Source organism: Oncorhynchus gorbuscha, linkage group LG01 (assembly GCF_021184085.1).
Source record: "Oncorhynchus gorbuscha isolate QuinsamMale2020 ecotype Even-year linkage group LG01, OgorEven_v1.0, whole genome shotgun sequence".
NCBI lineage: Eukaryota > Metazoa > Chordata > Actinopteri > Salmoniformes > Salmonidae > Oncorhynchus > Oncorhynchus gorbuscha.
The window spans coordinates 16543919-16571028 of NC_060173.1; the positions used below are offsets into that span (position 1 = coordinate 16543919).

Below are 27110 nucleotides of genomic sequence, written 5' to 3' on the forward strand. Positions count from 1 at the left end.
CTACAGGACAGAGAAGATCTGCGCGACAGTTCTGAGCGGAACCTATCATTTTATAGTTTAATTGATATTGACCGTAGCCTCATTTAGTAGACATTGAATCAACAAGTTACATTTATGTTTTTTTAATACACACTGCCAGTTATTAACACTGGTAAATCCGTTGAGTGAATTATGACACTAATCTGATACGGAGCCAGATTGAACCGAACACCGTTACCCGTGCAGCAGACCAGACCGCTCTCCGTTGGAAATAAACCACGATATATTTGGTAAAATCTTAAAATCAAATAGACTTGTGAAATAAGAAACGGGGGATCTCATTTTCATCTTGAAACGAGTTGAGGCGAGAGATAAAAAGCTGCTCTATTGTAAACTAATCCTTGCCCTTCGGGCGTTTGAATAGCCCAGGGCAAGAATTCTACTAGCCCTCCTTTTATTTAGAGAAGGACTGGCTTTCTTCTCGTAAAACTCGACGGATTCATCATATCAGAAAAAGCAAGGCTCGGACAAAGACGGATATAAAGCAAACGACGACACAACTGACAAAGACAGAGATAAAATCGGAAGGGAGAAGAGATTCCTATGTCTTCCGTATCCGTGTCCTCCCAGGTAAGGACGCAATATGTTTCATTTGTAGTTTTATTTGTGTCTGTCTGACACTACAGTCGAATCTTAAAGACACAGCTACTCTATAAAATCATTGCGTTGGTGAATATTTTCCGCGATTAAACCACAACGTTTTTAAACGTTTGGACTCCACACACCAAGAAAAGTGAACCGGCGGTAGCCCTATTTGGATACCAGTGGATTGTGACATATTTGTTATATTTGACCGAAACGCAGGAGAACGCAAACTTCAGTGACTGATAGAATCCCCAATTACATCCTAAAAGTGTTATTCCCAGTTTATTTCCGTGCTGTCAGAAGAGAGAGCGTTTGGGGGAATAGGCTAGAGTATATCAAGCCCAAACTTGCTTTTAAAACGTTATTATAGGCTATTCGTTTCTCTTGCTATTCAATACATGTGTTCTTGATTGAATTCATGTGTGAAATAATATGGATACAGTAAGGAATATTACATCTCAGAATATGGGGAAAATATGGGTGAAATGTATGTAGTTTCCTTTTGGTTTTATAACATGAAATGTTTTTCTTTTTAAATCGATTTCTTATAATACTGGTTTCTGGCTAAGCAGAGGAGATAACACCCTGGAAACGAGGACTCAGTATGTTCTGTTCAGCAGCCCCAGGCATCTTGCCCCTGGCAAAACACTGAATGAAGTTCACCTCCTGTTCACCTTTATGGTTCAAAGAACCTCTGTACAATGGAGAGACTTGGTGGGGGGATGGTTGTTTCAATTTGTCCAGAAGCTGCACTTTGCCCAGTGCCCTGGGGTCATGAATGTCCTCTGTTCCCTCAATGTGGGAAACTTCAACTACTGTCTGCAGTCCATGAATATTGTATTCATGTTAATTGGGGAACGTTCATGCTTATTGTATCTCTGAAACAGTTTGATTGGCTGCTAGCCCTACTATAGTCTAAACTACTGTACAGTCTTGCACCTCGTTTGCTATTACTTCATGTCATTACTTCATCAGTAGCCTAACTTTAAAGGTCCAATGCAGCCGTTTTTATCTCAATATCAAAGCATTTCTAGGTAACAATTAAGTACCTTACTGCGATTGTTTTAACTTAAAATGGTAAAGATAGAAACAAAAATAGCTTCTTAGCAAAGAGCAATTTCTCAAGCAAGAATTTTACTAGGACTGTCTGTGAGTGGGGAGGGGAAAACTGAAAACTAGCTGTTATTGGCAGAGAGGTTTGGAACTGTTTTTCTTATTGGTCTATTAACTAATTTACTCCATGGTGTTGTCACCAGCCTGGACAAAACTCCATCCCACTAAAACAGGCTGGAATTTTAGGCAGTATTTTCAAGCAGCTCTTACACTAAAAGGGCATTAGCATCATTTTCACAATTGATCAGTATTATTTCAAACTCATAAGGTGGAAATGTATATATAAAACACAGTCAATTCACGTTTTTGACTGCACTGGGCCTTTAATGAAAATTAGACATCTCACTATTTTTCACTTTACTACTCTCAGGGCAGATACAGTACACACTTCTAATACAAAGACTATCTGTTTCCATGTGTTGTTATAGGAGGGAAGGAGTATGTCCAGGATGTCTATGAGTCGTTCTCCAGTTTCTCCAATGAATGCCCAGGGCATCCCATCACCGGCCCAGCTGACTAAAGCCAATGCCCCAGTCCACATTGATGTGGGAGGACACATGTACACCAGCAGCCTGGGGACTCTCACTAAATACCCAGAGTCTAGGTAAGGCCATTACAGGATGCATCTGGCACCGCCAGGCTCTCACTAAATACCCAGAGTCTAGGTAAGGCCATTACAGGATGCATCTGGCACCGCCAAGCTCTCACTAAATACCCAGAGTCTAGGTAAGGCCATTACAGGATGCATCTGGCACCGCCAGGCTCTCACTAAATACCCAGAGTCGAGGTAAGGCCATTAAAGGATGCATCTGACACCGCCAGGCTCTCACTCAATACCCAGAGTCTAGGTAAGGCCATTACAGGATGCATCTGGCACCGCCAGGCTCTCACTCAATACCCAGAGTCTAGGTAAGGCCATTACAGGATGCATCTGGCACCGCCAGGCTCTCACTCAATACCCAGAGTCTAGGTAAGGCCATTACAGGATGCATCTGGCACCGCCAGGCTCTCACTCAATACCCAGAGTCTAGGTAAGGCCATTACAGGATGCATCTGGCACCGCCAGGCTCTCACTCAATACCCAGAGTCTAGGTAAGGCAATTACAGGATGCATCTGGCACCTTTTTGCCTTCATTTTGCTGGACCCCAGGAAGAGTAGCTGGCTAATGGGGATCCATAATAAATACAAATACAAATACGGATGCATATGGCACCATATCTTTTCATGAGAAATAACATATAATTGAACGATACAACAAGTTCATAGACAGCTTCATACTGACACTGCATTATGACTGATACATTACTAGAATACTTATAGAAATCCACACAACATCATGTTGAAACAATAACTTTGGTATCCATGATCATTTTTGAGAGCTCTAGCAAAAAAAGAGAGAGAAATGGCTGGAGAGAAAAGAAAGGCTAGATTTTAATTGCTTTTTGGAGGACAAAGAAAGAGTGGAGAAGGCAGAGAGAGAGAAGGCTGAGCAGCCTGGAGCTGTGAGGTGACAATCCTGCTGGAAGAGTAGAGGACCACCTCAGGCAGAGAGGAGAGAAGTAGAAAGATGAGTAACTGGGCTTATAGAAATCAGTTGGCATCGATTTCTGGTGTGGGAGAGGGAGAGAGAGAGGACAAATGTAAATAACCCATTATGAGTATGATATTCAGAAGTTGTAGTAAACCCTTAGTATTTTCTATACTAGAATAAACAACATGCAGTTGTAGCCCACTTCCTGCCTACAATGTAAGTAATGATCAAACACTAGAAACAAGTTTTACAGTTCTCTAAACATACTTCAAGTACTACTTGATTCAAAGTATGAATTTAGAGCTCTCAACCATTGACTTTTTCTGTTCTCCAGAATCAGTCGTCTGTTTAATGGAACAGAGCCGATTGTACTGGACAGTTTGAAGCAGCACTACTTCATCGACAGGGATGGAGACATATTCAGATACATTCTCAGCTTCCTCAGGACCTGCAAACTACTGCTCCCAGAGGACTTCAAGGTACAGTACACACTACAGGACAGCTCTCTTCCAGCTCAAATACATGACATTATGTACTGTATGTCTAACAAAGGTGGTTTGGTTGAACTATGCTCGCGTAATAAGGTAACTAGCAATAGCCATGAAGACTTGTTATTTCTTTGAGCTAATGACTAGGCTGTTGTTCAGCGGGCTAACACAGTCTCTGAACCAGAGGCACCTCATTTCCACATATACAAACAATTACAATCATAGTATCTCTCACAATCATAGTATCTCTCAGGCAAATGCAAACATGACTGTAAAGTCATACAATTATCCTGCTGTGCCCAGAAACACATCTTTATCTTCATTCTATCACTGTGTACCTCTATAAGCTCTCAGTGTGTGTAAACTCTGTAGCTTTCTGACACTTTAATCAGGTCTCCATTTCGCCCTGGGCTCCTACAGGGGTCGATTCTGCATGGCTGGAAGCAGGGACACTGTGTATTTTGCTAAATTGATGTGTGTGTGTGTGTGTGTGTGTGCGTGCGTGCGTGCGTGCGTGCGTGTGCGCGCGCAAGAGTGCTTACATATGTGTGTGTGGTTGTGTATCTGGCATCTCACTCATCTCTCTCTCTCTGTAGTTAGTGTAGCTGTGTTATTCTGTGCTTTGCCCAGGATGACTAAAGTGCCCTGCAGATAGAGCCTTCTTTTATAAAACACATCTATCCCTCGCTTCAAGCCTACGAACGGAGGGGAGCTAAGGAGGCAGGCTTTGATACAGAGAGGAGCCTGAGGGGGTAGCAGCTCTGTGTATGGCTGATGTCAGAAGCAGTTTGGAGCAAATGTAGAGGGAAAAATAAGCAGCTCCCTTTTTATCTCTCACGCAGTAGTTATGAACAGAAGTGTCTGCTGTGTGTGTGTGTGTGTGTGTGTGTGTGTGTGTGTGTGTGTGTGTGTGTGTGTGTGTGTGTGTGTGTGTGTGTGTGTGTGTGTGTGTGTGTGTGTGTGTGTGTGTGTGTGTGTGTGTGTGTGTGTGTGTGTGTGTGTGTGTGTGTGTGTGTCAAATCAAATGTGATGAGTCAAAAGAGATTAGTGCAAAAAGGGTCAATGCAGATAGTCCGGGTAGCTGTTGGTTAACAATTTAACTAACTATTTAGCAGTCTTATGGCTGGGGGGGGGGGGGGGTAGAAGCTGTTCAGGGTCCTGTTGGTTCCAGACTTGGTGCATCGGTACCACTTGCCGTGCGTGTGTGCTGCAATAGTATCATAATATTGAGCATGCAAGGGGAAAAGACAAGGGGGGTGAGATGTACAGATATGTTTTCTGTGTGGAGATAAACATTTGGTATAAATGAATCCATCACATACATTCAACAGAAGGAAATATGTGTGTACTTTAAATCAAATCAAATTTGCCACATACACATGATTAGCAGATGTTAATGAGTGTAATGAAATGCTGGTGCTTCTAGTTCCGACCATGCAGTAATATCTAACAAGTAATCTTATCTAACAATTTCACAAAAACGACCTTATACACACAAGTGTAAAGGAATGAATAAGAATATGTACATAAAAATATATGAATGAGTGATGGCCGAACGGCATAGGTAAGATGCAGTAGATGGTATAGAGTACAGTATACACATATGAGATGAGTAATGTATGGTATGTAAACATTATATAAAGTGGCATTGTTTAAAGTGGCTAGTGATACATTTAATACATACATTTTTACATTATTAAAGTGGCTAGAGTTAAGTCAGTATGTTGGCAGCAGCCACTCAATGTTAGTGGTGGCTGTTTAACAGTTTGATGGCCTTGAGATAGAAGCTGTTTTTCAGTCACTCAGTCCCTGCTTTGATGCACCTGTACTGACCTCACCTTCTGGATGATAGCGGGGTGAACATGCAGTGGCTCGGGTGGTTGTTGTCCTTGATGATCTTTTTGGCCTTCCTGTGACATCGGGTGGTGTAGGTGTCCTTTAGGGCAGGTAGTTTGCCCCGGTGATGCGTTGTGCAGACCTCACTACCCTCTGGAGAGCCTTACGGTTGTGGGCGGAGTTTGTGAGTGTTTTTGGTGACAAGCCAAATTTCTAAAGCCTCCTGAGGTTGAAGAGGCATTGCTGCGCCGCCTTCACCATGCTGTCTGTGTGGGTGGACCATTTCAGTTTGTCCGTGATGTGTACGCCGAGGAACTTAAAACTTTCCACCCGCTCCACCACTGTCCCGTCGTTGTGGATAGGGGGCTGCTCCCTCTGCTGTTTCCTGAAGTCCACGATCATCTCCTTTGTTTTGTTGACATTGAGTGTGAGGTTATTTTCCTGACACCACACTCCGATGGCCCTCACCTCCTCCCTGTAGGCCGTCTTGTCGTTGTTGGTAATCAAGCCTACCACTGTAGTGTCGTCTGCCAACTTGATGATTGAGTTGGAGGCGTGCATGGCCACGCAGTCGTGGGTGAACAGGGAGTACAGGAGAGGGCTGAGAACGCGACCCTTGTGGGGCCCCAGTGTTGAGGATCAGCGGGTTGGGGATGTTGTTACCTACCCTCACCACCTGGGGGCGGCCCGTCAGGAAGTCCAGGGTCCAGTTGCACAGGGCGGGGTCGAGACCCAGGGTCTTGAGCTTAATGACGAGTTTGGAGGATACTATGGTGTTAAATGCTGAGCTGTAATCGATGAACAGCCTTCTTACATAGGTATTCCTCTTGTCCTGATGGGTTAGGGCAGTGTGCAGTGTGATTGCGATTGCGTCATCTGTGGACCGATTGGGCAAATTGGAGTGGGTCTAGGGTGTCAGGTAGGGTAGAGGTGATATAGTCCTTGACTAGTCTCTCAAAGCACTTCATGATGATGGAAGTGAGTGCTACGGGGCGGTAGTCATTTAGCTTTCTTGGGAACAGGAACAATGGTGGCTTTCTTGAAGTATGTGGGAACAGCAGACTGGGATAAGGATGGATTGAATATGTCCGTAAACACACCAGCCAGCAGGTCTGCGCATGCTCTGAGGACGCGGCTGGGGATGCCGTCTGTGTGAGTTGAAATTGTGTTTTGCCGTCTTTAGGTTCTCTTCAAGTAAATTGTTACTGATATGTTTAATACTTTGAATGCACTATATATTACAATAGTGCCCAACACCTCTGGGTATCCTGAAATTCAAACCCTGTGTGTGTATTATCGTTAAATTAGCTTTGATTCCAGGCAGTCTATTAGTTAAATCCTTTGTTGCTATCAAGTTAAACACGTTTATTTATCCGGACTATGACAAAGCAGTTGGCTGACAAATAACCACATCTAGCAGACATCCAGGCTGTGCCCATACCAGTTTGTTTATGAACATTAGTGTGTGTGTTTGTCGGTGCATCTATGCTTTCTTGCGTTTGTGTGCACGTGTGTGTTGTGTGTACAGTATGAATCCTTGCTTGAACAGTATGTGTTTGTTTCTACTATGGCAGGACTTCCCCCAGCTATACGAGGAGGCTCGCTACTACCAGCTGACACCCATGGTCCGCGAGCTGGAGCGCTGGCTGACAGAGCGGGAGGGCCAGAAGAGCCGGCCCTGCGAGTGCCTGGTGGTCCGAGTGACCCCTGACCTGGGTGAGAGAATTGCCCTCAGCGGGGAGAAGGTGCTCATTGAGGAGATCTTCCCCGAGACCGGAGACGTCATGTGTAACTCGGTGAATGCCGGCTGGAACCAGGACCCCACACATGTTATCCGTTTTCCGCTCAACGGCTACTGCAGGCTCAACTCAGTTCAGGTATGGACGGTAAATGTAGTTCCATAGGTCAGTGCTGTTATGTGGTTCCTTCCAGGTAAACTCTGATATGTGGTGTCTTTCAGGTCAACTCTGTTATGATGTGGTTCCTTCCAGGTCAACTCTGTTATGATGTGGTTCCTTCCAGGTCAACTCTGTTATGTGGTTCCTTCCAGGTGAACTCTGTTATGTGGTGTCTTTCAGGTCAACTCTGTTATGATGTGGTTCCTTCCAGGTCAACTCTGTTATGTGGTTCCTTCCAGGTGAACTCTGTTATGTGGTGTCTTTCAGGTCAACTCTGTTATGATGTGGTTCCTTCCAGGTCAATTCTGTTATGTGGTGTCTTTCAGGTCAACTCTGTTATGATGTGGTTCCTTCCAGGTCAACTCTGTTATGATGTGTTCCTTCCAGGTCAACTCTGTTATGTGGTGTCTTTCAGGTCAACTCTGTTATGATGTGGTTCCTTCCAGGTCAACTCTGTTATGATGTGGTTCCTTCCAGGTCAACTCTGTTATGATGTGGTTCCTTCCAAGTCAACTCTGTTATGTGGTGTCTTTCAGGTCAACTCTGTTATGATGTGGTTCCTTCCAGGTCAACTCTGTTATGTGGTGTCTTTCAGGTCAACTCTGTTATGATGTGGTTCCTTCCAGGTCAACTCTGTTATGTGGTTCCTTCCAGGTCAACTCTGTTATGTGGTTCCTTCCAGGTCAACTCTGTTATGTGGTGTCTTTCAGGTCAACTCTGTTATGATGTGGTTCCTTCCAGGTCAACTCTGTTATGTTGTGGTTCCTTCCAGGTCAACTCTGTTATGTGGTGTCTTTCAGGTCAACTCTGTTATGATGTGGTTCCTTCCAGGTCAACTCTGTTATGTGGTGTCTTCCAGGTCAACTCTGTTATGATGTGGTTCCTTCCAGGTCAACTCTGTTATGATGTGGTTCCTTCCAGGTCAACTCTGTTATGATGTGGTGTCTTTCAGGTCAACTCTGTTATGATGTGGTTCCTTCCAGGTCAACTCTGTTATGATGTGGTTCCTTCCAGGTCAACTCTGTTATGTTACACTGCAGAGCAGATCAGGTCATCCAGTAATGCTGAAGACTCAAACTAATCTCAGTAACATGGCAGATAGACTCACTCCAGTCACTTTGCAGAACCAGTTCTAAACTCAAAGCTTATCTTTGAGTGCTGTCGGCTCAACTAAGTTCAGGTGCTGTGTAGTTCTAGGTCAAATCCGTCATACGTATAAGGAAGAGGGTATAACAAACAATAGCATAATCCTCACTATAACTGTGCAGCCAGAGAACCTCTGGCAGGGCACTGTTGACCATTCCAAAGTCTAGGTTGAAAATGAAAGGAGACCAGGCATTTGCAATTAGGGCCCCTGAATTTCCAGGGGAGATCAGGCTTATAGATTCAGTGCCTGTTTTTAAATCCCTGTTCAAGACACACTTTTATAAAGATACTTGTAATGTATGATTGTATAATTGTCCTTCCTCCTGTATTTGTTTCTTGGTTTGTACTTTTATTTTATGAAGTGAACCCTCTTGTTACCTGTATTGAAAGTGCTATACAAATAGTTTGGATTAACTAATGTAAAATGTCTAAAGCTCCTGTTTGTCTGCCTCTCTCTGTCTGTCTGTCCTGTGCTCCCTGTAGGTTCTGGAGAGGTTGTTCCAGAAGGGCTTCAGCATGAGGGCGTCGTGTGGTGGCGGAGTTGACTCCTCCCAGTTCAGCGAGTACGTCTTGTGTCGCGAGCTCCACAGGGGTCAGTCCATCGGCACCACCACCACTATCCGGATCAAACAGGAGCCTCTGGACTAGGTCAGGAGGAACAGAGGGACCCCTGAGATAAGATGTTCAACAACCCCAGTGCTCATCTCCAGGTCCTATCTACACAAAACACTGAAGGAGGACTCTTTATGCTTGGGAATATCATGTGCCAATGGCAATGTTTATTGGGCAAGCGAGATGTGAGAAGGTTGTGATTCTATTGAGACTCAAATAGTCTATGGAACTCTTTCTGCTGTCGTTTCCAGGGGAAACGGTCAGTCACCTCTGGACTATTGACAACTAGCAGGAACAAGGAAATAGCGCCAGTAATATGGTGCTCAGGTCCAGCTTAGGTTTCACTGGGGACTCCTGTTCAAGCCTAAGGATGGGTCTACTGGTATGCCAGATGACCTCCAGTTCAGAGACATTGTCTGCGTTTATACTGGCAGCCCAATTCTGATATTTGCCCAATTATTGAAAAAGATTCGATCTGATTGGTCAAAAGACCAATAGATGTCAAAAGATCAGAATTGAGCCGCCTGTGTAAACACAGCCAAAAATGGCCATGTCCTGCTCTGCCACAGGAAGAACATGGCTCTGTGTGTTTGCTGCATTTCTTGACAACTTCCTACACTGTTCAATCTGAATAGGTTATATACTGTATGTGTAGGTATTTGTACAATTAAATGTTAAATGGACAATATGGGGTCTTTTTTAAAATATATATCGCTTTCATGATAAATATATTAGTGAAAAATTTAGATTTTGTATGTGACAATATAGCGATGAAGTGCACATAATTAAGATTTTTTTTATAACTGCAATTTCAATTAATATTTAGGATGTGTTTGCTTACGGTAAGTCAACATTTTCCAGTTGTAAAGTTGTATTGACAAAAGACAACGGTCTCTGACTGCTGTTCGTTTTGTATAAGACCGTAATCTCTAGTGGACAGACAAATAGCTGGGACATTTTGGTTCTGTGTTGCCGGGATCAATAAAACCACAATAAGCCAAACTCAACCTGGCACACACATCAAAGAAATTAGGATATTTGTGCTTTTCAATCACTTTCTTTATTATTGTTTTTTTTGCAAAGGTACAAACAATACTAAAATTGCATCACCTGAAATGCGTCAGGTTTGAATGCACAGACAGTAGGAAATATAAATAGTCACAAAAATGTGTCCTTCAACACATAATACAGTAGCTGGGTTCTTAAGACCCAGACTCTAAACTTGAATATACATACACCACAGCTTTATTTCATTTATCAATTAGAACTATGCACTATATAAACAAATGCATGTTACAGTAAAAAATACATTTAAAGCATTAAAAACCTTTAATGGACAGTCATTTCAAAGTCAAACTGAAAAAGGGCTTTTGACCCCCCAAAAAATAAGGAAGCAGTAGTATCCCATTAGCATTATAAAAAAATACTTGACAGATCGCCGCGACAGATTGACATTTTGATGTTGATCATCAGCATTAAAAGTCAATCACTTAATAGAGATTGTTAAACGGTGCTGAAACTTCTGCAAGTGATAGACTTTTTAGTTGATTAAAAAGTTCCGGATGGAATTTCAGGTCTTGAGAAAACTATATAGGAATGGTGCTCAATATTATGACCGCATTGTTAATTGTCATCTTCATTAAAATTGTTGATTAGCCTGAGTGAGTGTATAAGAGAGCCAGCTCCCTGTGTTCTGTGATGAGGTTGAATCTGAATAATGATACTTATATCTTTAAATGGATCCTGGTAATTAATCTAGATTCACATCTACAATAGGAGAGATTAGTTTATGTTATGAACCATTGAATAGAATATTAGAATTGGCTCACAATTTTTTATAACACACACAAAAAAAAAAAAAAAAATCTTAAGATGTTTCACTCTTCTGCCAATAGTAATAGGAACCCTAAAGTACCATTATACCAGCCAAACCTGGGTCAAATACTTGCAAGTAATTAAGGTGGGCTTGATTTAGCTTGGGGTTTGCATTTATAAATGGTACTATTCCATGGGTTCTGTTGTACCAGGCAATCTAAATGGAGATCATATTTCATATTTGAAAGTATTGGATCCAGGTCTGGAACTAGTATGTATACACGTTGTGTTTTAATAGCAGGCATCACAGTACTTCCTGGTACATTTATCTGACCACTATCAAAACAATAGGATTCTCTACAACATTCATCTTATTGTTTGGTAAATTAAAAAGGTAGACTCAGAGAAATGATCTTGCCACGAGCAGCAGATATTGAGATGAGCAAGATGCAGTCATACAGTATCTGCGCATGTGCACGGGTTCGCTTCACGCTGTTCAAAGCAAGGTAGCCGAGGGACCAAAACAGTGGAGTTGAGCCTCACACATCAACGGTCTTAGTTGTTGAGGAAATTGACCCACTGCGGTTCACTTTCTGCATCTATGTCATATAGCTGAGTCTACCTTTAAAACATGTTACAATATGAGTTGTTTTTTCCCCCCAAACTCAGTACTTGCCCAGAACATAATATGCAAACATTATCTTTCATTTTGAAATGGTTCCTTCCTCTTCAATATGTTGGGGAAAACATACATAACACAGATCAGAGTTTGTAGGCTTTGACCTGGTGCCTCATTTATCAAAGGTGTGTGCGCACAGAAAAATTACTACACCTTGTGTGGGCCAGTTTTCCCGCAAAGGTTGGTATTTATACATCTTGAATTTGAAGTGCATCTCCACATAAATCTCAGACCATGCGTAGGTACAACTTCTAATGGTCGATCAACTGTATTGCAAGCAAAGATTGTTATTTTGGGGGAAATTGAGGTGTTTGATGCACAGGAATGATAATAATGGCTACCATTTATTCATTGCTCATTCAATAGCCAACCATGCTCAAAAGCAAATAGGCTGGTAACCTATGACAGTATGGGTAGTCTACAGTATTGCTGTGCGATAGGAGTGTGATGTCATAGCCTATTTAATCTCAGAAACACAATGTATTGATAAACAACATATTGAACAACAATTCATGTGGGCTGTAGGCAACATTTACTTTTAAATTGTTCAATAGACAATCAATCTTGCAGAATGCACGACCAGTGTTTGGTACTCGCAATAGGCAGAATGCATTTTTATTTTCAAAAGATTAAAACATTCTGCCCACACCTCTACAAACATTTAATCAAATTTGCTAATCAGCTTTCTTTTAGAAAAGGACATGGCCCAGTTCCAACATTTCCAAATCATACAGCTATAATGAGGGCATTTTGTTAAAAATATATAATGTTATTTCGTTCTGATTTATCACTGAAAACATGCGTATGTGTTGCATGGGACAATTTGTAGGATTTATCAATCTCCAAGTATGCCAGAAATCCTACAATCTCCAGGTATGCCAAAACTTAGTAAGAAATGTACGCAGTTGATAAATAAGGCTCCTGGAGAGCACAGATCCTGACCACGGTGACCAAACAATCCTGTTGGTCCAAGTCTAAATATGATGTGATGTAACATCCTTAGTGGCAAATCATTAGGCTTAAATAGCAAGGACCCCGAAATAAATATTACTACTGTAGGTTGTTTGAGAGCGAGGTACATAGGAGTCATGGTTTAAAAAAAAATGCTGTTGTGTGCCCACCTGCCAGCTTCTAGGCTCTCAGCGTTGTAAAGCACACAGCTAGTGAATGAGACTAGACGTGATGTAAAAACAAGGATGTGGCCAAGTGAAAGAGTAGCCAGTGTACCTGTCCTAAGGGGCAGTATGATCTGGGAGCAACGTTAGGGTGGTGTGGGGTTGCTTAGCTTCAGATGCAAGGGGTGATATATGATAGTGTGGTATGGGAATGAGGGTGTGTAGAGATGGGGGGGCTATTTGATAATGCAGAATGGGAATGAAGACATGTGTAGAGATGGGGGCAAAGGAAAAACTTTACTTATCACAAATGTGTTACCCCTACGTTAGCAGAGCCTTATCGAGTAGTAAGGATTTGCATCAGGTCGAGTACAGAATCATTGTGGACGCCCTACTTCAGGAGAGTTGTGTAGAACAGTAAAGATTTTTATTGGGTCGACTAGAGAACCCTTATGGATTTGTAACGGGCCGGCTGAGTACTAAACCCTGTAGGACGTCATACTTCAGGAGAGCTGTGAAGAACCGTAAGGTTTTGTAATGGGCTGAGTACTGAACCTTGTGGTACCCCCACTACTTCAGGAGAGCTGTGTAGAACAGTAAGAATGTGTAATTAACTGAGTACTGAACCCTGGGGGACTTCACTACTTCAGGAGAGCTTTATAAAGCAATAAGGACCTGGATGTGGCCCTCTCCTGCTCCAGGCAGAAGATAAAGTCCCTGAGGTTGACTCGCGTGATCCGCTGACGGAGCTGTTGGCGGGAGGAGGCAGCTGTGGAAGAGCCATCCCCTGAACCCGAAGCAACCTGAGGACAAAAGGGACGACATTAAAAAAGTTACATCTACTAGTAAGTGATTTAGGGTTGTTTTAATTGACTTAAAATATCTGTGTTGGCAATGTGTATCAAAACAAGTAGGCTCAAGCAATAGTAATGCAGGCACGGAACAAGCAATGCAGTTTTACTAACTAGAGAAATGTAAATTCAGCCCAGGCTTGTGTATGCATCACCACAGTTTCATACAAGGTGTGGATACAGCCTGAGGGAAACGGTCACACCCTTAGCCAACGGCTCCAAATCGCCGAAAAAGCTTTCTCAAGATTCTACACCACCTAAAAACAACACTTCAAAACAGCCAGTATCAAATAGGGTGGCTTGAATTGATGCATTGTTTTGCATACTCCTGAAATGTCCTAAAGCTTGTTTGAATGGGTGAGGAAATTGTACATGTCTTAGTGAACTCAGTGCCTCACCCAATAACCCTGTGGTGGTGTATGCTGAAATAAAGGCTTAGGACTATTTGGAATTAGGTTTGCAAAGGGTCGGAAACTTCCCAGGAAATTTTACATGGGAAGTTAAGGCTGGAAATTTGGGGAATTTTCCTTCAATTCATCAAAAACGTTAGCTTATAACAGTGAATCTTTTTTTGTGGGATACACAAGGCAATTCTAGGTTTTGTGGCATATTTTAGTTAAACTATCCCTAATTCAATGAAATTGCAACCCTTTTTCATAAAATAATAATGGGCAAATACTGTATAATCCAGGTGTGCAAAGCTCTTAGAGACTTATCCAAAAGACACTCAGCTGTAATCGGTGCCAAAGGTGCTTCTACAAAGTATTGACTCAGGGAATACTCATGTAAATTAGATATTTTTTGTAATTACATTTTCAATGCATTTGCAGAAATTTCTAAAAACATTTTTATTGTGTGTAAAATCTATTTAATCCACTTACAATTCAGGCTGTAACATAACAAAATGTGGAATAAGTCAAGGGCTATGAATACTCTCTGAAGGCACTGTATGTAATGGTTGTTTTGTGAGCCAATGGTGGTTCCGATTATATAAATTGAGTGTATATTCTACTTCTCTGTGCTGAGAGCCTGAGGGGAGAGCTGACACTAGAGGATAGGAATGAGGCTCCAGGTCCATACAGGAACACAATCAGAGCATTATACAGCTTAACAGCCTGCAGGCGTGGTTACCTCCTGCACACACCCTATGCCCAAGGGTGTGTACTCCATACTGGCACAATGAACGCCCCCAACGTTACACACCCAGTGGAGTCTCCAACGAGACGCTACAATCACCCACTCCAATCAAGCATGATGGATAGCACGAGATCCCTGCTCTTCTGACTAAAATCGGTCAAAGATCCTCTTGTGATATAACTGTGACTGATTCCCTTTCACACGGGAAGTTGGAGCACATTGAAGTGAATAGGAAATTCAGCAAGTCTTGGAGGGCAGTGGAAGTTGATAAACTATTGATAAAACCAATGCGGTTTGGCTCTTCGCTTTCATCAGGGTTTTTTGAAAAACATGACAAATAATTTTTCATCTTGTCTTCTCATCGCTGAGCTGCCTTCTTTGTAACTACTCTGCCCTGAGGTTGGAGCCCCATGCAGCCCCAGCAGGCCCCTTAGCTCCCATCTGCAGGCGTGATCAGGGTTGAGATATAGACACATCAGCCTGGCACGAGCCCTTCAGGCCGTTTGGGTATGTATGAGGAACGGCTAATAAAGGAGTCAGGCAACCTTTCTGCATTTCGAACTCATTAGCTACAGTAGAAAAATAAACAGCCCATAAGGGACTACCTTGTTGACTTGCTAACTATCAACTAACGGACTGACTGACTGTAGTCCAACATACCCATATTACAAACTAGCTAGCAACAAAAGCAGCTCACTGATTTGAAAGACTAGCCAACTTCCTGACTAGCTCACCGACTGGCTAACCTATCAACTGGTTGACTGACTAGCTTGCTAGACGTTCATTTGGCTTGGTAATTCCCCATTCTTTTCACGCTGAGGCATCTGTCAAAGTTCATGATTACACCCTCCCCTTCCCTACAATGTTCCCTCCCTCTCCTAATCGTGGCTCTCGCCCCGCACAGAGCCCCCTTTGTCTGGGATCGCTGTGGGGATACCTCTGGGCTGGATGTGGGTGGGGGTGGAAGGTGGCGTGACTGAGGCACCCATACTGCAGCCGCCCCAGGCTGTGTTCCCCCTCAGGCTTATTTCTGCAGAGCTGAAATCTATGGCTCCCCTGAGGGGGTGAGAGGGGGGGGGAGCTTGGAGGGGGTAGAGCGGTGCAGACACCCACAACAAGCCTAGAGGCCCACACTGACCCCCTTCACTCAACTCTGGTCACATTCACACTGCTGGATAGAAGGGGGGGGGGGGGTGCGTGTATTGATGACAGAGTAGAGTGAACGAAGCTATCCCCACTTAAAAATGTTTTCTTAAAATGTGATGGAAAGTCAGGTGGTGAAAGTCATTGGGGAATGAGGATATCTGTCAACTTTGAATATCCTATTTGTGTGTTCCTTTTCTTACTGCCACATTTTAGCACCCTTACCTCTGTGCCCGATGTGGAGCCCCCTGGCGAGTCCATCTTGCGTTTCTTGCGGGGCCCGATGGCAGCCAGGGCAGTGAGGTTGGCTTCACGCTGCCGGATCTGGGCCTGCTCCGCCTGCTGCATCTGAAAGGGGAAAGGGAGAGAGAGCCACAGACATGTTTACTCTCCTGGCTGATTTACACCCTGAACAGGATCTATCATTGGCAGCATAAAAGCTGGAATGGAGAAAGTTACAGCGCCAAGAAGGTGCCGTATAATGAGCCATGAAAAGACAGACAGTTCAACAATCTAATAGGCCTACATATAGAGCTGCATTTATCAGACTATTATTATCTGTTCAATAGGGGGGTGGGAGAAGAGGAGGAGGAAAGAAGTGTTGAGGAGACAAATCAATAGGAGACTAACCAATAGGAGACTAACCAATAGGAGACATAATTCAAGGCAACGATGATGTCCTCATTAAGACACTGTAATGCTAATTGAAAGAGGTGCTGCACATGGTACGCACACACACACACACACACCCTGGTGACGAAGTACAGTGAGGCACAGGCTAGCGTGTGTGTGAAAGGAGCACTGTATCTTCAGGCATTATGAGGTCACAAGGCAGAGAGTGGGGCTCTGTCGGTCTAGCCAAGGTTGCTTCAGGTCAGGTCTTTGCCTGCCTGTCTGCCTGCTTGATGAAGTGGTAAAGGCACTTCATCACACTTTCTGAAACTAGTCTATCACACAGGCCAGAGGCCTGGAGGGCCCAAGGACTGATGGTTCTTTCTACCTGTTAGTAGTAATGATTTATTAATGTCACAGATTTTTTTTTCCACCTTTATTTAACCAGGTAGACTAGTTGAGAACAAGTTCTCATTTACAACTGCGACCTGGCCAAGATAAAGCAAAGCAGTGCGACACAAACAACAACAGAGTTTACACATGGAATAAACAAGCATACAGTCAATACGATTGATTGGACAGAGAGTCCATTCACCTGATGTCCAAAGTCTGAATTAGTCCCCAATTAGAAAGAGATAATAAAAACCAGAGGTGTTTTGGTTTTTGGCCCACTAGGCGTTAAACCAGGGGTGGCCACCCTCCTCCTGGGGAGCGACTGGGCTTGTACATCTTTGTTCCAAGCCCAGCACAAACACAAATCATTCAGCAATACAAAATATTGATTAGGCAACTTTTACAATGCACTATAATTGTATTTATTTTACTAGGAAAGTCAGTTTAGAACCAATTCTTATTTTCAATGACGGCCTAGGAACAGTGGGTTAACTGCCTGTTCAGGGGCAGAATGGCAGATTTTGTACCTTGTCAGCTCGGGGATTTGAACTTGCAACCTTTCGGTTACTAGTCCAATGCTCTAACCACTAGGCTACCCTGTTCAGAATGATTGAACATGTCCTGACCTGGGCTCCCCTGTCCAGATCTTTATGGATAATGCTCTCTGACCTCAGTACCCACTCTGGCTGGTAGTGGCGAGGCACTGTCCAGACAGACAGTGTAGCCCAAGGCAGAGCTATAATACGGGGAGAGCTAGCTTCAAATAGTGGCATGGTTGGGAAGGTAGCAGGACTATATGGACTATATGGAGAATGTGTGTCTTTTGGTGGGAAGTTCTTGCATACCAGTCTGTAGCTGATAATGGACTGCATCAGTTTTTTATATTGTACATGGACATTAATAACATGTCAATAGCTTTAAAAAAAAAATTGAAGCAATTACCTCCTTAGCTTTCGCCTTCAACCGAGCTTGTTCTGGGTCCTCCTGTCTAGCGCGACTCTATAGAGTAGAGAGAGAGACCGGTTAGAGAGACAAAAAAGGTGCATACTCGGTTACGAGAGAGAGATATCGGGGCAATAGCTTAAGACAATGCTATAGTCTGAGACCAGTGCTTATTATAGTATTTACAGTGTATTTTGGAAAGTATTCATAGCCCTTGACTTTTTCCACATTTTTTTTATGTTACAGTTATGTTTTTCTGAAATTGATAAAATTATTTTTTCCCTAAAAAATCTACACACACAACCCCATAATGACAAAGCAATTTAAAAAAAAAAAATGTATTAAAAATGAAACATTGAAATTGACATAAGTATTCAGACCCTTTATTCAGAACTTTGTTGAAGCACCTTTTGGCAGTGATTACAGCCTGTATTTGGGGAGTTTCTCCCACTCTTCTCTGCAGATTCTCTCAAGCTCTGCCAGGTTGGATAGGGAGCGTTGCTGCACAGCTATTTTCAGGTCTCTCCAGAGAAGTTCGATTGTGTTCAAGTTCGGGCTCTGGCCTGGCCACTCAAGGACAGTCAGAGACACGTCTCAAAGCCACTCCTGCGTTGTCTTAGCTGTGTGCTTAGGGTCATTGTCCTGTTGGCAGGCGAACCTTCGTTTCAGTCTGAAGTCCTCAGTGCTCTGGAGCAAGTTTTTATCAAGGATCTCTGTATTTTGCTTTGCTCATCTTTTCCTCGATCCTGACTAGTCTCCCATTCCCTGCCACTGAAATACATCCCCACGGCATGATGCTGCCACCACTATGCTTCGCCGTAGGGACGGTGCCAGGTTTCCTCCAGACTTGACGCTTGGCATTCAGGCCAAAGAGTTTAATCTTGGTTTCGTCAGACCAGAGAATCTTGTTTCTCATGGTCTGAGAGTCTTTAGGTGCCTTTTACTGCAGGCTGTCATGTGCCTTTTGCTGAGGGGCTTCCGCCTGGCCACTCTACCATAAAGGCCTGATTGGTGGAGTGCTGCAGAGATGGTTGTCCTTCTGAAAGGTTCTCCCATCTCCAGAGAAACTCTGGAGCTCTGTCAGAGTGACCATCTGGTTCTTGGTCACCTCCCTGATCCTATCCCTTCTCCTCCGATTGATCAGTTTGGCCGGGCAGCCAGCTCTAGGAAGAGTCTTGGTGGTTCCAAACTTCTTCCATTTAAGAATGATGGAGGCCACGGTTCTTGGAGACCTTCAATACTGCAGAAATGTTTTGGGCCTCGACACAATCCTGTCTCGGAGCACTACGGACAATTGCTTCTACCCGATGGCCTGGTTTTTCCATATATAGACAGGTGTGTTCTCTTCCAAATCATATCCAATCAATTGAATTTACCACAGGTGGACTCCAATCAAGTTGTAGAAACATCTCAAGGATGATCAATGGAAACAGGATGCACCGGAGCTCAATTTCAAATCTCATAGCAAAGGGTCTAAATACTTATGTAAATAAGGTATTTAGGTACCGGTATTTACATTCACAAAACTGTCTAAAAACCTGTTTTCGCTTTGTCATTATAGGGTGTTGTGTGTAAATTCATGAGGATTAAATATATATATATTTTTTTATAGATTTTAGGAAATGGCTGTAACGTAACAAAATTTGAAAAAAGTGAAGAGGTCTGAATACCTTCCGAATATAATGTGTTTAAAAGGCATAGTATATCCAAATGACAAGATGACAAATTGGTTTCCTTACACTGTAAGCAGTCTGTGGATAAGGCATGAGACATTCATGCTTTGGTTTAGTTTCCAGGGCACCGTTTCCACATGCTAACGTTTTAGCATGTGTCACAAATCCCATTCAAGTCATGGGACCAATATATTTGCGCATCATGTCCAGAATCATATATAAGTGACTTTGTTGAGCTTCAAAATTGATTTTAGATACTTCAGGATGATTTGGACATGCTTGAAAATTGCTCATAATATTGGTCCCATGACTTGAATGGGATTTGTGCCACGAATGCTAAAATGTTATCATGTGGAAACAGTTCCAGGGAAAATAAAGTTTCCCTGTGGAAACTAAACCAAAGCATTGATTGCTGTCATACCGTGTGCATAGACTGATTACAGTGTAAGGAAACCAATATGTAATATTGTAATTTGGGTTAACTATCCCTTTAACCACAAGATACATCCAGCCTGAATGAACAACAACTCATAATAGTAACTATAATATAACCATAAAGATCCTATTCAATTACTAAATGTCATAAACCCTCAAAGTTCCAGAATCATAATATCAGCCATTTGTCAGGGAGACATCCAAACCAGCCTAATTGGAATGATCAGCAGCAGAGGTGTAGATAATGCATGTCCTGTTTTTACTTATGGAGGAAAATAAGTGAGGCATGTGATATATCAGAAAGTGTAATAGAATTATTTACAACATAAAACATTTTCAAAATATACAGTTCATGCAGGTTTTATATCAATTTTCTATATAAATATCCTCTAAAATATATGCACAGTCCATCAATGTCTACATTTTTTTGTTTTCTTGGGAAGCTGCTATTGTTATTATCAGTACTTGTTGCATTTACAACTTGTCTAAGTCTTATCATTAACTGATTTCAGCCAGTGTATGGCTGTGGCTGTCATATGGAACGTTGGCATATTGGCAGTTAAATTATTGGAATCATTCCACTAAAACTGGCTGGCTACACTCTTATAAAAAAGGGTTATTCGGCTGTTCCCATAGCAGAATCCTTTGTGGTTCCAGTCAGCATCCTTTTGTGTTCCATGTAGAATCCTATGTAGAAAGGGTTGTACCTGGAACCCAAAAGGGTTCTTCAAAATGTTATCCTATGGGGACAGACTAAGGTTCTAGATAGCAATATTCTTCTTAAGAGTAATTAGCTAACAAACATACTGTGCAGATAACCTTCAGATGTGAGTGTGAGTACACCCCAGTGAAGGTGGGCTCTATTCAAACTCCACTAATTACCTCTGTTTTCAGGTGTCACATCCTTCCCAAGATCAAGTGTACACACACACAATTGTGTTGCTCAACTCAAAATAGTGCAGCTATTAACGGGCACTTCGAGTTCAACTTGTGATTTGGGGTAATGCAGTAAAATGGTAATGACCTAGAGCCAGTGAGCATGTAGTCAGGTGGTGGTCTGTCTCTACTGAACGCTACTCTGTTCTGTAGGTACCTTGGCAGCCTTAAGTAGGACCTCTCTCTCCTGTTCGTCCTTCCTCTGTTTCTCCATCCTTTCCAGCTGCTCAAAAAAGCGGAGCTGGGCCCTGACGTCTGTCGATGGCTCATACCATTCCTCATCCTGCAGAGAGAAGGAAGGGAGAGAGTGAAAGCGAGAGGGGAGAGTGAAAGCGAGAGAGGAGAGAGAGTGAGAGTGAAAGAGAGGGAGAGTGAAAGAGAGTGGAGAGAGGGAGAGTGAAAGAGAGGGGAGAGAGGGAGAGTGAAAGAGAGGGGAGAGAGGGAGAGTGAAAGAGAGGGAGAGAGAAAGAGAGGGGTGAGTGGGAGAGTGAAAGAGAGGGGAGAGAGGGAGAGTGAAAGAGGGGAGAGAGAGGGAGAGTGAAAGAGGGGAGAGAGGGAGAGTGAAAGAGGGGGAGAGAGGGAGAGTGAAAGAGAGGGAGTGGGAGAGTGAAAGAGAGGGGAGAGAGGGAGAGAAAGAGGGAGAGAGGGAGAGTGAAAGAGGGGAGAGGGAGAGTGAAAGAGGGGAGAGTGAAAGAGGGGAGAGAGGGAGAGTGAAAGAGGGGAGAGAGGGAGAGTGAGAGAGGGAGAGTGAAAGAGGGGAGAGAGGGAGAGTGAAAGAGAGGGAGAGTGAAAGAGGGGAGAGGGAGAGTGAAAGAGAGGGAGAGTGAAAGAGGGGAGAGAGGGAGAGTGAAAGAGAGGGAGAGTGAAAGAGGGGAGAGAGGGAGAGTGAAAGAGAGGGAGAGTGAAAGAGAGGGGAGAGAGGGAGAGTGAAAGACAGAAGGGACAGGAACGATGGTGTTTATGTAGTTTGTGTACTGCTCATGTTGTTGTTCATACGTTATGTGTGTTATTCATATTCACGGTTTATGTACTTCTGTTCATGACAACCCCTACTCTCCCTGGGCTTACCTTGCCCCCGTCGGTGCGGTGCTGGGCGATAGTGGACACTTTCTCCAGCATGGATCTCAGCCTGGCCTGGGTAGCATGGGAGATGTAGTTCACTGTCTCAGCTGGGACCTCGGTCACCCCAAATCTCTTGGCTGAGAGAAAAGACATCAGCTGGGGTTAAAGGCACACTATATTGGGACAGCCAATCAGTGCCATTATCTGGGGTGGGATGGCAAGATGTGGCCAGTCATTTATTGATGATCGACAGACATCAGGGCCGAGCTCCACTACTTTCAGCAGCTTGTGTCTTACACCAGTCATTTCCTTTCAAATCCATGAAGGTAAGTGAACAAGTGCCTCTCATCTGGTATGACCTACCAGCCTCCATGATGCGTCTGTGCAGCAGGCCTGGCGGGAGGAAGGCCTCGTCCTTACAGGAGCGGATCTTGGTGCCCACCAGCTCAGAGTTGGTGGCCATGATGCGGGCGTTTTCCTCGTTCAGGTTTACCCCCGCCATGGACGCCACGTCATTGATGTCATCGTCATCTCTAAAGAGATACAGTACACACAGATCAGGGTGTGATCATAGAATTGGCCAGATAACATTGATAATATCTTGGTTCATTACACCATGTAGATTTCAAGTCAATTTCTCAGAGGATATGAAGTTATTTACACTGATCAGGGACGGGAGTTTATTTAGCTTTATTATGTTTCTACTCTACCATTGGGTCAAAATCTGTGAAATACTGCCATCCTGTGGTTGATCGGTTTACATACACCATGATGGAAAAGTTTTAAAGTATCTTCGGGTGATTTCACGCCCCAAATGAGTTTGGAGTGGTTTTGTCTAACTCTGGTGTGTTAACCCCCTTAGTTTGGTTCGTTGGGAGCATTCAACAACACACAGTGGTTCTCTAAAAAAGGATGGTCTCAGTCCGATTCAATTCATACTGTGGTGCGGTACGCTGCAGTTGAGAACAGTCTGGGCCAAACACAGGAAAATAACCAGTCATGCACTATTATTGGATGTGTGACTGAGAACATTTGTTAAATACATGCAGCATCATAACTTGATATCTCTGAAACATTCTGTGAGTAGCAGCGCATTTATAATCGCATCCGATTCAGATTAGGTGAGACGGGGTCTATACCGGGCATATAGTCTATTCCCGTTGCAGTTAGAGCAACTATTGCGCTGTTTCCTCACGCATGTTGTTGGAAGTCCAAAGCGAAAGAATTATGAACATTGGGACACACAAGTGATGCTTCATGAAAATCATCAATAGATTTTTGTTTGTTTGACATTTGGCGATGTAAAATCAACCTGACCAAATGAAAAAAATACAATGCAACAAATAATTGAACTCTGATTTGAACTATAACTCAAAACTGTGTGTGTAAACATCGTTAGCCCAACAATGCCAAGAGCCTTGAATAGGTTTAGCCTATAGTTTCTCTGCCAACCAGGATATTACATTGACATGTTAGTCATTTAGCAGACGCTCCTATCCAGAACAAGTTACAGGAGCACATATGGTTAAGTGTGCCTTGCTCAAGGGCACATCGACAGATTGTTAATCTAGTCTGCTTAGGGATTTGAACCAGGGACCTTTCATTTACTGGCTCTTAATTGCTAGGCTACCTGCCACCCTATTACGTACCTGAACGTCCCACCTCCAGGCTCATTCAGCTTCTTCTGATTGGCAGAGGCCTGGGCACCAATGCCCACAGGACTTCTGCCCGGGATAATAGAGGGTCCTCTTGTAACTACGCCTGACAAATTAACAAGACATATCATTACAAGCTGTTCAATAGCATGGTGAGTAAATAGGCCTCTGTGCAGTGCTCTTAACCAGGGGTTAACTCCGGTCCTGGGGCATCCCCTGCTGGTACATTTTGTTAGAGCCCAACCCTATCACACCTGAGACAGCTAGTAACAATGCAGGCCTTGAGAAGTTGAATCATGTGGGAAAAACGAGTGCCCACTGGGGAAAAACTCCTGCCATTCACCAATAACAAAAACATAAATGGAGAGCACTGGGATGTCAAATTGAGCTTGTATGGACAGGATATGTCTGCATAATGGAAGAGCGAGGGTGCTATGCAGTACTAGTACCTTGCGGTCGTATAGTCTGAGTGATGACCATGGGCATGCGGGTCTGGACCCCCTGGACCCCTGGTCTTCTCACACCCTGGAAGAGAGAAGGGGAAGAGAGGAGCTATAAGAACATGAAGACAGAAAATGGAACTCACAGTAGTTGAGCGAAGTGGCACATAACAGACAGAATACAACACAATGAATATAAAAGACAACATAGAATGGCTTCAAGTGTGTGTGTGTGTGTTTCTATGCCTATTATAGAGACATAATCTAGTACGGCCTTAAATCAATGATACTAGGCCCATCATAGAGAGAACCATTAGAAACTGCAGAGCTTCTCTCCAGTGTCTACGTCCCAGAGGGTCATACCAGGGCAGTGGTAGGTGACCTGACGATGCCTGTGGCGGGGCTGATGGTGGTGGGGAGCCGGGGCCTGATGGTGGAGGTGGAGGGCACGGCCAGGGCAGAAGCGGAGGTGGAGGCCAGAAGAGACTGCTGGTTGTTGAGAAGGGACAGCCGCAGGGCAGGGAGGCTTTTCTGTACAGAGGGAAACACATCCGGGTTACATGGATAATGTCGTCAAAAATTGACTGTCTATATTTTGTATAATTCTGCAACAGGTCTGCTATGAAATTTAGTGTAACACTTTACATTAAGTTTCTCTTATACCTGTGCAGTAACACTAATTATACTAGTAACCTTGTCATAATAACTTGTTCCATAGTATTTAGTAATTGCATTTCAATTGCATAGCAATAAGCTAAAAAAAGGTCAGGAATGCTGGGGGGTGAGGGTTACAAACAAACCTTGAGGAAGGGGATGAGGTACGGCTGTGGAGAGGATTTCAGCTCAGCCTGCAGACTCGCGGTGAATTCCTCAGGCTCGATTTTAGCATCCTAATCAAAGACAGGAGACCGTTAAAAAATCATTTTATAATGAAATGTCATGGACCTTTTCACTCTGCTGACAATAGAACTACAAAAGAAAGCACAAAAACACGTTCTAATAACATTCATTTATAAACATCCATAAGTCATTCATAAGGCATGTGTTAATGGTCATCTAGTCATTAGAATTTCCAACTATAGTTGTCCTCTATAGGAGTCTTGACTCACCAGTAGATCCTGCACCAGGCTCTTGACGTTCTTAGATGTGTCAGGGGAGGGGGAGTTGTGGGACGCCAGTTTGATCAGGGTGGACAGGAAGTTCTTGCACTTCTTCACATTCTCCTGCATTTCCTATAAGAGAGGAAAATGGGTCATTTGGTATGATTACTTTCCATTCAAATGTACTTCTCATGTCACCACCACCTCTGGTATTATAACATTTTATTAAGTCAAACTTTATTTTTAAGAAGATTTAAAATCACAACACACTTCACAGTAAACAAAAAAGGTGGTAAACCCTGCGATGTTCAGGTCTAGCAAAGTGTCAGAAGCAAAGTACCCCTGTTGACAAAAACAAGTAACACAATTGACAAACCTGGGAGACTGTTGCAATAGGGCTTCCAGAGGCACTGGCTGCTGCAGTGTTCAGGGTGATAGTGGGCCGTACAGCACCAGGCTTGACCAAGGCCTGGCCCCCTGTGATCACAGACTGGGCCTTTTGAGGGGTGGTCATTTTCACTGACACAGACGCACCCGCAGGTGCCACGGTTATGGCCTTCTGGAGAGAATGACAACAGGCATAAATGACTACAACTTTATACAGTAGTGGAAACAACACAACTGTTAAGACAACACAACTGTTAACACAACACAGCTCAGTTGAGAGACTAAACAACCACTATTACAACATGACATAAATGAAACAACTAAAATAACAACCAAATAAAAACAGGGCTGAAAAATGTCAAATATATTTCAAACTAATAAATTAACAATCTACTAAGAGGATGTAGTTAGTAGCTACTATAATTAGGTGTGTGTTCTCTAATTTAATTAGGTGTGTGTTCTCTGACAGAAGGAGAGAGAACGTCTGGCGTTGATTGGAGACAGGAAGTGCACACCTGTATAGTAGGGCTAGAGGGAGAGGGGGACTGGGCCATTCTTGCCTGGAAAGGGGACGCCAGACGGACAGCCTGGGGCGTACCAGGGGCCTGCAGAGAACAAGGGGAGCATGGGGTCAGAGGGACATTGGATGAAAAAAAACCAGTCATTTCAGATTAGTCCCGGGATACATGGTCAACTTGTTGTGACTTCCTAAAAGTGAAATCACACTGGCGCAACACTAGAGGGGAATAGGGTGAAGAGGAAGAAACAGTGGGACACCCCTACAACATCTGGGTAGACCTTCAGTTGAGACAGGGGGCAGTTAAATGCCTCTCACAAATGGGACTCTACAGCCGCAGCAGACGCTGCACCAAGATCTGACTACTAAGCACAGGCACAATAATCTATGGTCTCATGACAAGCTCTTCTACAATCATGTACAACATCATCTCCCAGAATATTCCTGACCTGAGCAGCATCGATCTTATGCCAAACCCACAAACAAACAGCATGACTGTACTTGGTCCAATCAAGAGGATTGTGGATGTGGACACTACATGGCAGACACACACCATTCAGATAGACAGACGTTTAATATGATATAATCCATTCCAGCCCACTCCATACAACTTTAGCCTGATTCCCCCATACAGTACCTGGCTGGGAGTGCTAACTCTGATGTTGGCCCCAGCGGTGGGGATTCCAGGCTGGGGGGAGATGTTGGAGACAGCAGCCTGGCCTTGTTGGGTCTTAGCCTGGGCCTGGGCTAGAACCTGCTGAGTCACCATCACTAGCTGTCCCGTGTCCGTACGCACCAGCACCATACCTGAGGGAGAAACACAGTCAGGTCACACATCTTTCTCAATATGACATTTTAAATGGTCTACTTTTTTGTTGCTCTTTTGCGGGGGTTTTGGCCTAAGCAAAAGTGAATAGCACGCTATGCTATAGGCTACATACTATATGAATATGATTAATTGAATGACTA

General features: G+C 43.5%; 2 protein-coding genes across 4 annotated transcripts in view; one reads left to right on the top strand and one right to left on the bottom strand.

Annotated features, from left to right (window-relative positions):
• LOC124033766 (BTB/POZ domain-containing protein kctd15-like) lies at window positions 1-10341 on the top strand. Of its 2 annotated transcripts, none has more exons than XM_046346018.1 (5): window positions 1-609; window positions 2166-2341; window positions 3604-3748; window positions 7168-7470; window positions 9121-10341. In XM_046346018.1, exons 1-5 carry the CDS (start codon window positions 583-585, stop codon window positions 9283-9285), a joined length of 816 nt encoding a protein of 271 aa, XP_046201974.1. In that variant the 5' UTR covers window positions 1-582; the 3' UTR covers window positions 9286-10341. The 2 variants fall into 2 exon arrangements, with proteins under 2 accessions (XP_046201974.1, XP_046201984.1); XM_046346028.1 differs by having other exon boundaries at window positions 1-269.
• LOC124033760 (transcription initiation factor TFIID subunit 4-like) overlaps window positions 10293-27110 on the bottom strand; it is an 18115-nt gene continuing 1297 nt past the window's right edge. Inside the window, exons 2-15 of one of the 2 annotated variants that reach the window (XM_046346009.1) lie at window positions 26779-26948; window positions 26140-26229; window positions 25614-25793; window positions 25247-25369; window positions 24938-25027; window positions 24501-24668; window positions 24147-24222; window positions 23692-23803; window positions 22406-22575; window positions 22049-22179; window positions 21138-21263; window positions 17937-17993; window positions 16215-16337; window positions 10293-13661 (exon numbers count right to left, since the gene is read on the bottom strand). In XM_046346009.1, coding sequence (XP_046201965.1) covers window positions 13500-13661; window positions 16215-16337; window positions 17937-17993; window positions 21138-21263; window positions 22049-22179; window positions 22406-22575; window positions 23692-23803; window positions 24147-24222; window positions 24501-24668; window positions 24938-25027; window positions 25247-25369; window positions 25614-25793; window positions 26140-26229; window positions 26779-26948 — 1778 coding nt within the window. In that variant the 3' untranslated portion in view covers window positions 10293-13499. Of the gene's footprint in view, window positions 13662-16214; window positions 16338-17936; window positions 17994-21137; window positions 21264-22048; window positions 22180-22405; window positions 22576-23691; window positions 23804-24146; window positions 24223-24500; window positions 24669-24937; window positions 25028-25246; window positions 25370-25613; window positions 25797-26139; window positions 26230-26778; window positions 26949-27110 lie in introns of both variants that reach the window. The other variant, XM_046346000.1, reaches the window with a different exon arrangement.